We start from the raw sequence: 14,324 nt of genomic DNA on the forward strand, positions 1-14,324 counted from the left end.
TACCGCTAAGTTCAGTTAGCAGCAACCGTCTATGCTATCTGTGAATTAGCTTGGAGAAACACTCTAGGCACCAAAACCACTTCAGATTATTATAGTGACTATGATGCAAGTAGGCGCTAGGTGAAATGCACCTCTTAACTTTCAAACTGTTTTTGTTTATTTGACAAGAAAAAATATATATATTTGGGAAACCAAAGAACCACCTTCACTTTTCCTTTGCCCATTAATCGTACAAACCTTCCAACCTTGTAAGGTCAATATAGGCACTATAACCATTTCATATCATTGATCTTGTTATAGTGCAGGAGTCCTCTGTCACTGTCCCTACAATCAGTGTTAAACCGTTTTCCAGCAGTTTAACACTGAATGAGTGTCCCTGGCCCTCAAAGTAAATGGAAAATAAATTGCACATTTAAGGTCAAAATATACAAACTAGAAACATTCTCAAGCCAGCAATGCTTCCATTATAGCTATGTTACATTTCAGAATTCACTTTGAATTTACCAACAATTAGCCCTCAATGTGCCTACATGCAATACATACACACATACATACAATTACAGCGCTAGCTCTCTCCATTGCTATTACTTTTAGGCAGTGTAGTCAGTCTGGCCAAAGCCCTGCATCCACGTAGGGCAGTAGAAACAAAAAAAGCCTTATTATGTTGCATTTCAGTAACTAGAATATTTCTAAACATCTTAATGAGGTTTCATGCTAATAAAAAAATGGTACTTCAATTTGCCAATAGATGTACTATTGTGTCTATGTCCTCCAATATCTATTCCATTTTGACCGGAGAGAAATCCAGATAGTCCATGTGAAATGATTAAACACGTTTTTTTGAACATCGTACTGTAATGAAAATCTCAGTATGAAAAAAATACCTGCTGTCTCCAGGGCCATGTGAGAAGCTGTAACTTGCCTCCTAATAGGAGAGTGATGGCAAGCACGCTAATTAGAAAGATTGCTTCTTCCAGACAGGTACAGAAAAAAGGACTGTGAGTCACCTGTGATAAATTAGAGCTATTGCAGCATTGATTAGATGATTTATGCTTTGATCACTTCTGTAAAGATGGAACATCTATGCTAATTCATTAGCAAGAGTATAATCTGTTATTTATGTCTCCAGGACTTTTGCTCAGAGTGGTAACATTTTCTTGATTTCTTTCAGAGACAACGACTCACTGTATGAAATCCTACAGATGGACTTTGAAATGGACATCAGTAGTGGCTTGGCGGGTGCCCAGCAGATTACATGGCAGGTGGAATACCCAGAAGAAGACTCTGTCAGTGAATTAATGATCTCTGAAATCTTTGTCAGCCAGACAACCTTTGCAGGGATCGTCCCGCTGGCCATGGTACAGTAAAAATCCCATTATACGCATTTTTATTGAAATTGAATACGACTTCAGGTACAAAAGCCAGAAGGTATTTTTACACGTTGCTCTTGTCCTGTTGATAGGAATCTGTCACACAAAGTGGCAAGAGATACAGTATATTAAAATATGGATTTACTCTTATTTTTATTAAAGCTGTGCCATCTATGTCCAGATTGCAATACCTAGGAACATTTGAAACTAGGTGACCCTGATATTCTTGATTCAAACTTATCAAATTAATAAGGTCACATTTTTGATGCCAAAGCATTGCTTGAAAACCTCACAGACACACAAACATTAATGTGTTAGAGGCATATTAGATGGGAATAATTAATAGGAAAGGGTCGCTCTTCACTTGTTCACAGTCTGCCAATGTCTTTTCTCTTTTATTCCTGTGAAGTTTCTATCAGGCTTTCTTTTTTCTCTTTTTTCTTTCTTTTTTTTTCTGAGGCTCCTGCAGAAGCACCTGTAATATTTGTGTTTAACGATGTACATATTTAAAAACAGAAAAAAAAAAAAAATCAGCCCTTGTACAATACTGATATAGTCCAAAGGCAGCTCAATCACCAGAAACAGAATCTCTCTTGTCTGATAGGGGGTAGGATAAAACAGGAAAAGAAGGTGCAGCACCTGAAGTGTCCTTTAGGGATTGTATGCAATGACAAACAAAGGAAAAACAAAAAAGGACTGATAGTGTAGTAAGTTGAAAAATTCTTAATGGAGTAAGGAAAATGTAAAAATGTATACACTTTTAGGGAACTTAAATACAGCTCCGACTTGCACGTCGGGGCGGAATGATCCCCGCTTATGGATTTATTGTGGTACAGATTCGGGTTTTCCTTACAGCGATGGGTATCCTCATAAAAATGTAATATATTTGCTAACAACCAAACGGATGAAGTTAACTAATTAATTTGCATTTGGAGTCAATGCTGGTAGTTGTTTAATCAAAATAATGAGATATTTATTTTAAAAGTAATAGGTTTTCCATCCAGAGACCCTAACTAAATGACCCCTGGATCCAATGTAGACTGGAGTACTGGACATGTAGTTGATCAGACTCTTTGGTGAGGGTGCCGGTTATAAAAGGGCAATTGCTGGATTCCATAAATATGAAGCAACTCCTTAATTAGTACAAAAATAGTAATACTGTATCTCAATTTCATATAGATCTTCAATTCATATTACAAATGGCATGTTGACTGAGAGGAGGAAAATAACAGTACAGATGCCATAGTCTCTTCGTGCCTGAAGGCACTTCTTCAGAGACATCACAATGAACAAACAGTGGATTTTACAGAGAACAAATGTGTAATGAAGAAACAATTAACCAATAGCTGCAATTCAAGATAGAGATAGAAAATCTCCATATTGCACGCAATGCACTAATGAGATACATTAAATTTAGTCAGATTTTGGATGAAAGTCTGTTACAAAGTAATGTAAAGAATTTTGGCAACAGGTCAAAAATATCTAAGAAAAAAATATTTTTTGCAGAACTAGGCTGCAAAACTACAATAATTGATAGGAAGGCGAGCTAATTCACGTGCGAAAGCCTGCAAATGCCTTTCAAAAAGGTCTCAGGATCAGTGATTAAGGGCAGATAATCCAAGTAAAAGTTAAATAAACTCCTTGAATGCCCATCAACTGCAAATAAACCTGGAACACTCGAGCAAACCCCAGATGAAAATGACAAACTATAATATTATGTGCTGTTCTGGCACCACAACCACTACAGCAGGCTTGGTGCTTGGAGCGTTTCTTTAAATATGTACATTTGGTGGGGATTTTGCAAGCGCAGTGTACAGATAATATTTAAAGTTCAGATTGAAACGGACTTTGATGTCAATATATTGTTGTGGATTGCAATCTCTTTAAAGCTATACATGCCCAAATCTTTCACTGTAGATATGAGCACTCCTTGTGCCACTATGATCCTTCCACAAGTTGAACAGAATTTTAGACCTTGGTAAAGAATAACAGAACCATTCATAATGAAAAAGTCCTTTTATTTGACACTTCAACACAAAAACATATTTTCTTGCAGTAAAAAATTGCAATATACCTTTCATGAAATGTCAAAAATATAGAGCAAGTCAACATTCAATCAAAACGTCCACTGCAGTTTGTATTACCACTTTATTGCAGGTGCTGAATATGACAGATTATATTGCTCTTTTAGTTTTTTAACTTGTTTACTCCAAACCAGTTGTCATCCATTTAATACACATTATCAGCTCAGCTGAACATCTACTTTTTCACTTCAGATTTTTCTGATTGTTTCCAAAGACTGCTTTTCGTAATAAGACTAGGAGTATGTTTTCATGGCACTATAGTGGTCCTGGCACTATAGTGGTCCTTTAATTAATTAGCTGCAATTAACCCATTCTGAGTCTCACTCTATCTGAGGCAGTGGAATTGGAATGTTGGGAAAATGAAAAACTCACTAAGAGTTTAACAAGACTAGAGATGCTGTATTCATAGAGTTGCTGCATTATTACCAACATCACCATAACTGCAACAAACATATATAGTGGTTATGGTGCTTAATGTATCATTTTAAAACATTTTTGCATTGGTGCTGGGAACAATTTATGTGAAATTAAAATGGACTTCCTGGATTATTGTGCCCTCTGTCAATTCTAGAACTTTTTAAAAATGTCTTCCTAGGTAGTCTTTTTCACTCTAGTGCTTTAACTGCATTATCACTTGGCTAAGCTCAGGTGCATAAGTTAAATGAACTACGTACTGGAGCCAAATTCCTCTTTAGTTGCTGCTAAAGCTGTGAAATAGTCATTCATATTTAAAATGACTTGACTAATGAGACAGCGTAACATCTAAAAGTCCCATATTCATGATGCAAAATTGGTGATCTAAAAGCAAATTGCAGAAATCACAGAGGTGTAAAAGACCCCGGGACCTTGATCTTAAGATCCGTCTTTCATGTTGGCAGGTCTAGCAAACCTTTGAACATATCATGTCCCTTGTTCAAGAGCTATTAGAAGAACCTTGTTAGACAGCTGAGGTTTATGCGGAGAACGGATACATACGATCTCACAGGACAATATATTAAAGTATACCAATATCTATAAGAAATGCCCATAGTATTGGGAAGAGCTGTTTTGATTACTTTGAAAGTGTATGCTTGTATTCTTCTAATTTCACTTATTATATGACACACATTCATGCACATAAATTATTCTGTTAAGCTTGCACTGCAGTTTTTGCAGTTTGGGATACAATTGTACTAGACCAGGGGTAGGCAACTTTTGGCACCCCAGATGTTGTGGACCTCATCTCTCATAATGCTATTACAGCCATAATGCTGACAAAGCATCAGGGGATATGTAGTCTGAAGTGCCAAAGGTCGCCTACCACATTTACTAGGCAGATGGTAGGAACACGTTCCTAGGTAATAAGGGATGTGAAAATAAATGTCACATATTCTTCTGTCTTTTGGGTGAAACTTGTAAATAATAGTTTTCATGCTAATGCCTTCTAATCATAGAATGGAAGTTTGCTGTTGCTTTCGGGTATTTAATAAGTACTATGTTATGATACTGCATAGGGATGTGCATGGGCAAAAAATTTGGTTTGGTTCGGAAATTCAGGTAAGTAAAAAAAGTTGTCTGCTTCGGCAATTCGGACCAATGGCGTTTGGTTCGGCACCATTGAACTACCGAACTTTGGCAATTCGGAACTTTGGAACTTGGTAAGCATCTGAATGTCCGAATTGCATGAAACAAATTGCACATGTCTAGTAAATGGTTGTGGTGGCAGTCCTGGCACTGGGAGCCCTATAGATGTGTAAGTAGTTGTGGTAGCAGTCCTGGCACTGGGAGGCGGGAGCCCTATAGATGTGTAAGTGGTTGTGGTGGCAGTCCTGGCACTGGGAGCCCCCTGCCCATTATGGGCACGAGGCTCCCAGTGCCAGGACTGCCACCACAACCACTTACACATCTATAGAGCTCCCGCCTCCCAGTGCCAGGACTGCCAGCACAACTACTTACACATCTATTACTCTAATGGGCAGGGGGCTCCCAGTGCCACGACCACTTACACATCTATAGGGCTCCCAGTGCCCGGACTGCCACCACAACCGCCACCACGGGGGAATGGCGGTGATCAGGTAAGTACATAATACAGTTATGACGGTTTAGGATTTTTCCGATGACGGTCCTGAACCGTCAGTGGTCGTTAAGGGGTTAAGTGGACACTATGGGCACCAAAACAACTTTAGCTTAATGAAGCATTTTTGGTGTACATATCATGCCCTTTCAGTCTCACTCTCAATTATCTGCCATTTAGGAATTTAATCACATTGTTTAGTCTCACCTCCCTGCATGTGACTTGCACAGCCTTCCTAAATGCATCCTGTACACAGACATCTAATGTTTAAACTCCCTTTATTGCACAGTATCCTGTTATGTTAATAGTCTTCTAGACCCTGCATGAGCCTCCTGTGTGTGATTAAAGTTTAATTTACAGAGCAGTAGGTAAAAACTTCTAAAGCAAGTTAACATTTGATTTGAAATGAAACCATCTTTTCATGCATGCTGTGTCAGTCGCAGACAGGGGAGGTGTGGCTAGTGTTTCATAAAGTAAAACACAAATGGTAGAACTGAATAACAGATAATTGAACAATGAAACTCCGGGGACACCCAAACTGCTTAATTAAGCTGACGTTGTTTTGGAGTATGTAGTGTCCCTTTAAGTACACAGAACAAAGACCTTAATCAGAGTTTTATTAAGGGGACACTGTAAGTAATATAAAGAAATTGGCCAACTGCTACGTCATCATGGACATAAACAATATAAATTAATGTATGACTATATAACCCTTTCCTACCACCCTTGACTGTTTATTAATCCACCACTTCCTCTTAGCAAGGTCATGTCCAAATGGATGCCAAGTCATATGTGTATAGTATTTTCTAATGTACACACAATATGTATATTTTTATTGCATGGTTGTAAAAACAAATAGATTGTGCCAGTTATAGCGTTTTTTCTATTATTTCCAAACTTTTCTGTAATAGAAGAAAGCTATAATACTAGTAATGCCATAGAAGGACCAAGCATATACAAAGCATACAAATATGTTCTACCATACTGGATTTTATACGTCTTTAACAAATGGTTCTAAAATATGTATAAATAACCTATATATTATTTTAACACCCATGTGTGATATGTCTTTGTCAGAAAGACAAAGATATATATATATATATATATATATATATATATATATATATATATATATATATATATATATATATCATAACAAAACAAGAAATAATCCCCTCAAACCCTTACATTTAATAATAACCAATCAATAAAAGGAAGCTGGATCAAAGTTCTACCTTTGCTGGAAACCACAATAGCTGCAAATGTGTCTATCATTTTCCAGGGAATGTAATGTTTCTTGCTGAGGGTGCAAGGTAATAATAATTATTGGAGGCTGCTTTTATGTTTAGCCAAAGGGGACATATACTATTATTAGGGATGTGTAACTCTAATATTTGCCGGTGTACATTCATAGTTACACTATATTTACACTGTTTTCTGAACTACCAATGGGAGAGAAATAGATGGAATTTGGAAGCAATTATTTGGTAGAGTTGTAGAGTCATGAGAGAACACCAACAAGGCAAGGAGTCACTACTCTATTGTAAACCAGCCTAATGTGTAACTAATGGGCAATGGCTACAGAGCAACTAGCAGGGAATTTACTAAATTCATTAGGAATTTTAGGGAAAGCAGAAATTCCTCACCAGAGAATTGTGGACCCGACGACTTGATTATTTTATGTCATTAAAGGGATCATGTTTTCAAACACCATGTCACACAGCCTTCCTTTCTCTAATAGTGTGCATCTCCCATAAGAAATGGCATTGCTCTCTTTTTAAGTTCCTCTAATGTCCCATTTGCCCTTTATTAATCTCTTGCATATCTGTACACGCTGTGTGTTTTACAAATGTCTCTACCTTTGAAATGCATCCAGTTGTTTAAGAATTCAAAGTCAGATGGTGCCTTACAGAAATATCTCTTTGCTTGTCTCACTTGGATCAATCGTGACCCTGATCCTGACCTTTCCAAGCCATTCTGCATTACTTATGGTAGTGTTCCCTGGCTAGAAAATTGCAATGAGTTGTATTAATGGATTCTGCTTTGCCTGTTGCTCAAGGAAAAAAGCTTCTTCTACCAATTGAATTTTTTTCCGGATGCATTAAAAATGTATTTCCTTGCTGTACAAATTACATTGAAATGCTTATTTGTTAATTTCTGCAAAGGCATGCCAAGTTACATGGAATTGAAATAAAGCTTGAAAGTATCACTAAATTCTATTTCCTGTAATGCTGCTGTTTCCCATATTTTGCTGCTTGAGAGGAAAGGCATCCTAGCATTTTTGCCATAATTGTTCTCCATTGTGCTGCATTGACCTGTATCTAGTTATACCACCCCCTCCTCCCCAACAATTCAGATTTTAACAGCACAGTTCAGATTTTGGGTACTGTCCCACATTTTGTCTCTGTTCTCGGGCATCACAGGGCGAGCACATCCTTCGATGCGTGAGCGATGTGAACGGGCACAAGCACCCTGCCAAGAGTGCTTCAACCGCGTTCTCTGCAAGGTCCTTGAGGTTATATGCCTCTGCATGCCCCTTGTCGTATTATGGGCATTACCTTGAATCAAGTTCAGAGGCATGGAAACAAGGAAGTAGTATAGTTTGCATACTTTATACCAGGGGTAGGCAATCTTTTAGTAGCACTGTGCAAAAACATGACTTTTAAGTTCCTTGATGTACAATTTAAAAATGAATTAATTAGTGCGTTTGTTGCTGAATGCTGCTTGTGTAATGTATGGGTGCTGTAGCTTCTTTGTAGCATTTGTTTCTGTGTATGTGGGCTGTGTTATTAAGGGTATGTGTGTGAGAAGTTTTTGATTTGGTAATGTTAAATTCACACACAATGCTAAACACACACAATCACACTGCTAGACACAAACTGTAAGAAAGAAATACTGTAACACACACTACAAAACCTACACATTTACTGTAGTTTAATGTTATTTTTAGCCTCCTTTTTGCTTATCATTTAGCAGCAGGCGTTTGCTTCTCAGGGGTCCAGTTGGGACCGGGCTGGCCAGGCAGGTGATTCAGTGTGCTGCATCCTTCACAAAGGCTGGGTTGAAGAGATCTGAGAGCTTCCCTTCACTTCCTACTGCAATCATGAAGATGTCCTACTGTCTTACTGATACCTCTGTCAGGCCAGCTCCTGGGGAGATCCTTAGACACCTTGTTTGGGTCTGGCAGGCTTGTGTTGCAAAGGCAGCCTTACATGTTATAGGTAGTGATGTACCGAACTGTCCGCCGGCGAACAGTTCCTGGCGAAATTAGCGTGTTCACGTTCGCCGCGGCGGGCGGACACATGCGCAGTTCGATCCGCCCCCTATTCATCATCATTGGGCAAACTTTGACCCTGTGCCTCTCGGTCAGCAGACACATTCCAGCCAATCAGCAGCACTCCCTCCCTTCCACACCCTCCAACCTCCCTCCCAGCATCCATTTTCGATTCATTCGGAAGATGCATGCTTAGTGAGAGGAGGGAAAGTTTAGCTGCTGCTGATTAGATAGGGAAATTGATAGCTAGGCTAGGGTATTCAGTGTCCACTACAATCCTGAAGGACTCATCTGATCTCTGCTGTAAGGACAGCACCCCAAAAAGCCCTTTTTAGGGCTATAACATCAGGCTGCTTTTTTTTTTTTCCCCTGTGTAATGTAATTGCAGGTGCCTGCTTGCCAGCTTCTGTGTGAGGTTCACATTGGATACTGTGCCTATTTGCCCAGTGCCACCACTCATATCTGTTTTAACAATAGGTTAAGCTTTACATTTAAAATAAATATTTTTTTTTCACTGTAATAGAAGAGCAGTTGCCTGCCTGCCAGCTTCTGTGTGAGGTTCACATTGGATACTGTGCCCAGTGCCACCACTCAAATCTGTTTTAACAATTGGTTAAGCTTTAGATTTAAAATAAATATTTTTTTTTCACTGTAATAGAAGAGCAGTTGCCTGCCTGCCAGCTTCTGTGTCAGGTTGGATGCCTTGCCCATTTGCACAGTCAGTGCCACCACTCATATCTGTTTTAACAATTGGTTAAGCTTTAGATTTGAAATAAATAATTTTTTTCACTGTAATAGAAGAGCAGTTGCCTGCCTGCCAGCTTCTGTGTGAGGTTCACATTGGATACTGTGCCCACTAGCCCAGTGCCACCACTCATATCTGTTTTAACAATTGGTTAAGCTTTAGATTTAAAATAAATAATTTTTTTTTCACTGTAATAGAAGAGCAGTTGCCTGCCTGCCAGCTTCTGTGTCAGGTTGGATGCCTTGCCCATTTGCACAGTCAGTGCCACCCCTCATATCTGTTTTAACAATAGCTTAAGCTTTAGATTTTAAAGAAATCATTTTTTTTCACTGTAATAGAAGATCAGTTAGTTGTCTGCAAGCATTTGGGTGTCAGGCCTACTTCAGCGTGTGCTCTGCAGACCTGTGCCAGCGTGCTTTGACAGTTGCCAATCATATCTGGTGTCTCTTTAGCGTGCTTTTACAAAGAAAAAAGGATTCCAGTGTAAGCTAATAGCAGACAGTCAGTGTCCTCCAAGCGGCTCTGTCAGGCCTTCCTTCAGCGTGTGCCCTGCACAACCCTGCCAGCGTACTTTGACAGTTGCCACTCCTATCTTGTGTCTCTATAGCGTGCTTTTACAACCAAAATTTTGTTTCCACTGTAATAGAAGAGCAGTTGCCTGCCTGCCAGCTTCTGTGTGAGGTTCACATTGGATACTGTGCCTACTTGCCCAGTTCCACCACTCATATCTGTTTTAACAATTGGTTAAGCTTTACATTTAAAATAAATAATTTGTTTTCACTGTAATAGAAGAGCAGTTGCCTGCCTGCCAGCTTCTGTGTCAGGTTGGATGCCTTGCCCATTTGCACAGTCAGTGCCACCACTCATATCTGTTTTAACAATAGGTTAAGCTTTACATTTAAAATAAATATTTTGTTTTCACTGTAATAGAAGAGCAGTTGCCTGCCTGCCAGCTTCTGTGTCAGGTTGGATGCCTTGCCCATTTGCACAGTCAGTGCCACCACTCATATCTGTTTTAACAATAGCTTAAGCTTTAGATTTTAAAGAAATCATTTTTTTTCACTGTAATAGAAGATCAGTTAGTTGTCTGCAAGCGTCTGAGTGTCAGGCCTACTTCAGCGTGTGCTCTGTAGACCTGTTCCAGCGTGCTTTGACAGTTGCCAATCATATTTGGTGTCTCTATAGCGTGCTTTTAAAACCAAAATTAGTTTTTCACTGTTATAGATTGAATAGCAGTTACTTGTCTTCAAGCGGGTGTCTCAGGCCTACAGTGTGTGCTCTGCAGAACTGTTCCAGTGCACATTGCCAATCATATCTGGTGTCTCTATAGCGTGCTTTTAAAACCAAAATTTGTTTTTCACTGTTATAGAATGAATAGCAGTTACTTGTCTTCAAGCGGCTCTGTCAGTCCTTCCTTCAGCGTGTGCTCTGCAGAACTGTTCCAGTGCACATTGCCAATCATATCTGGTCTCACAGTAGCTTGCACGCATAGTACCACTAATCCCCAAAAAAATGACAGGCAGAGGCAGGCCACCCCGCAGGGGCCGTCGTGGTCGTGGTGCTGTGATTCCCTTTTGCCCTAGAATAATGCCCAGTTTTCAGAAGCCACGTACCCTGAACTTGAAAAGTTCTGAGGACTTAGTTGACTGGCTAACACAGGACACCCAATCTTGTACAGCCTCCGCTCGGAACCTTGATGCACCATCCTCCTCCAGCTTAGCTTCAGGCACCTCTCAAGATAGCACTCACCCGCCTGCCGCCACCACCAAAACTAGCACCACAGCCGCTTTACTTGGTATGTCAGAGGAGTTATTCACACACCCGTTTGAAGAAATGAGTGATGCGCAACCATTATTGCTAGAGGATGTAGATAACAGGGATATGTCTCAGGCAGGCAGCATTAAACACATGGAGGTACGGTGTGATGATGATGATGTTGTACCCGCTGCTGCTTCCTTTTCTGAGTTGTCAGATACAAGCGAAGCGGTTGATGATGACGATGCGTCCATGGATGTCACGTGGGTGCCCGCTCGGCAAGAAGAAGAACAGGGCGAAAGTTCAGATGGGGAGACAGAGAGGAGGAGGAGGAGACGAGTTGGAAGCAGGGGCGGGTCGTCGCAAGGAGTTAGTGGCACAGTCAGACAGCATGCATCGGCACCCGGGGTCAGCCCGACAGCATGCCAATCAACGCATGCTGTGTCCACCACCAGAATGCCGTAATTGCAGAGCTCAGCAGTGTGGCATTTTTTTTGTGTGTCTGCCTCTGACAACAGCGATGCCATTTGCAACCTGTGCCAAAGGAAACTGAGTCGTGGGAGGTCCAACACCCACCTAGGTACAACTGCTTTGCGTAGGCACATGATCTCACATCACAAACGCCTATAGTATCAACACATGAGTACAAGCAGCACGCCTACTCTAAGCCGCCATCCTCCTCCTGGTCCAGCATCTTCAGCCACGTCAACCACTGCTGTCCTTCTTGCCCCCTCTCAACCATCCGCCACTCCGTCTCCCGCCTTGAGCAGTTCCCGCTCATCTGCCCACAGTCATGTGTTTCTGTCAAGGACATGTTTGAGCGTAAGAAGCCAATGTCACAAAGTCACCCCCTTGCCCAGCGTCTGACAGCTGGCTTGTCCGAACTATTAGCCCGCCAGCTTTTACCATACAATCTGGTTGAGTCTGAGGCGTTCAAAAAATGTGTAGCTTTTGGGACACCGCAGTGGAAGGTACCCGGACGGAATTTCTTTTCACAAAAGGCAATCCCCAACTTGTACTCGATTGTGCAAAAGGAAGTCATGGCATGTCTGGCACACAGTGTTGGGGCAAGGGTCCATCTGACCACTGATACCTGGTCTGCAAAGCATGGTCAGGGCAGGTATATCACCTACACTGCGCATTGGGTAAACCTGCTGACGGCTGACAAGCAAGGAATGCGTGGCATTGCAGAGGAGTTGGTGACACCACCACGAATTGCAGGCAGTCCTGCTGCCACCTCCTCTACTCCTCCTACTCCATCCTCTTCCATAACCTCCTCGGCTGAGTCCTCTTGTGCCGCTGCTTCTTGCTCCACATCAACGGCACCCCCCCAGCTCCCCAGGTACTATTCCACATCCCGGATACGGCAGTGTCACGCCGTCTTGGGTTTGACTTGCTTGAAAGCAGAGAGTCACACCGGACAAGCACTCCTGTCCGCCCTGAACGCACAGGTGGAAAAGTGGCTGACTCCGCAGCAACTGGATATCGGCAAAGTGGTGTGTGACAACGGAAAAAATTTGATAGCGGCATTGAAGTTGGGCAAGTTGACACATGTGCCGTGCATGGCACATGTGTGTAATCTGATCGTACAATGCTTTGTGCATAAGTACACAGGCTTACAGGATGTCCTGAAGCAGGCCAGGAAGGTGTGTGGCCATTTCAGGCGTTCCTACACGGCCATGGCTCACTTTGCCGATATCCAGCGGCGAAACAACATGCCAGTGAGGCGCTTGATTTGCGACAGCCCTACACGTTGGAATTCAACACTCCTAATGTTCGACCGCCTGCTCCAACAAGAAAAAGCTGTTAATGAATATTTGTATGACCGGGGTGCTAGGACAGCCTCTGGGGAGCTGGGAATTTTTTTGCCACGTTACTGGACGCTCATGCGCAATGCCTGTAGGCTCATGAGTCCTTTTGAGGAGGTGACAAACCTAGTCAGTCGCAGTTGTGTGTGTGCGTGTGTATGGCTGTCTGCCTGTGTGTGTGTGTGTGACAGGGTGAAGATTTCTTGCACATGGGTGTGACAGGGTGAAGATTTCTTGCACAGGGCGCCCAAAGGCCTAAGGCTGGCCCTGCGCATGGGTCAGTGGCTCTGCACCAGACTTCCCTCCAATTGATCAAAGTTAAAGGATTTCAAGTGGACTGATTACAATTACAGGGCCTCTAAAGAGTCCTGTATTGTTATTTGTCGTCACTACCTTCCCGCGTCGGGAGTGGGTCATTTGCGCCCCTGCTGCCTTCCTTGCATGTGGTAGCTGTTTGTCAGGGATTTGTCAATCCATATCTGCCAAGTGACCCTATGTAGGGGTAACAGTCCCTATTCTGCTCTGTGTCAGTGTGTTTCATGGTCTCTGTGGACAGGGAACAGTCTCTATTCTGCTCTGTGTCAGTGTGTATCAGGGGTTTTGAGGACAGGTGTCAATCCATATCTGCCAAGTGACCCTATGTATATCTGCTGTCAGTACACAGGAAAAGTTTAAATATTTCTTGTTCTACGTTCTCTGCAACTCAACGCACCGACTCATCCAATACGTGAAGATCTGGGGTTTCTCTGACTCTCCTCAGTAGTGTATCAAACAGAGTCTGCACTGTGGTAACACGGACATCTTCAGGACATAACTCAACTATTTGCAGATAGGCAGTCTGCAGCTTCTCTTTTTCACCTGTTCTCTTCTTTCTCTTATGCGTATTCTTGTCTATATGCAGGTGGTCTCTTGCCTTTCTTTTAACCAATTCGTTCCTTCCATATGGTTTCAAAAGATCTCTGGCATCATTACTTTCAACGCAAATAACGTCATCATAGTTAGTCTCCTCATTATTCACCGGGAAGAGAGTGTTTGCACTGACTACCCACAGCATGCTCTTGCCATTGCCTACTCCACCTTCAACGACAGGGTGCAAGTCCCAAGGAGAAGGATCATTCACTTTATTATCTGTCTTTATTTCACAAGTAGTGCCTGGAACATCCTCATGGGTCACAAGATGTAAATCTGGACTAATGTCAACCCCAGGGTCTGGAAAATCATCAATTTGAAATTTT

The 14,324-nt window shown here is 41.7% G+C and overlaps 1 protein-coding gene across 1 annotated transcript in view; it reads left to right on the forward strand.

Moving 5' to 3' along the window:
* TMEM132B (transmembrane protein 132B) overlaps window positions 1-14,324 on the forward strand; it is a 604,598-nt gene that overhangs the window by 406,258 nt on the left and 184,016 nt on the right. Inside the window, exon 4 of the mRNA XM_063454335.1 lies at window positions 1,172-1,358. Coding sequence (XP_063310405.1) covers window positions 1,172-1,358 — 187 coding nt within the window. The remainder of the gene's footprint in view (window positions 1-1,171; window positions 1,359-14,324) is intronic.

Source organism: Pelobates fuscus, chromosome 5, assembly GCF_036172605.1.
Source record: "Pelobates fuscus isolate aPelFus1 chromosome 5, aPelFus1.pri, whole genome shotgun sequence".
Taxonomy (NCBI): Eukaryota; Metazoa; Chordata; class Amphibia; order Anura; family Pelobatidae; genus Pelobates; species Pelobates fuscus.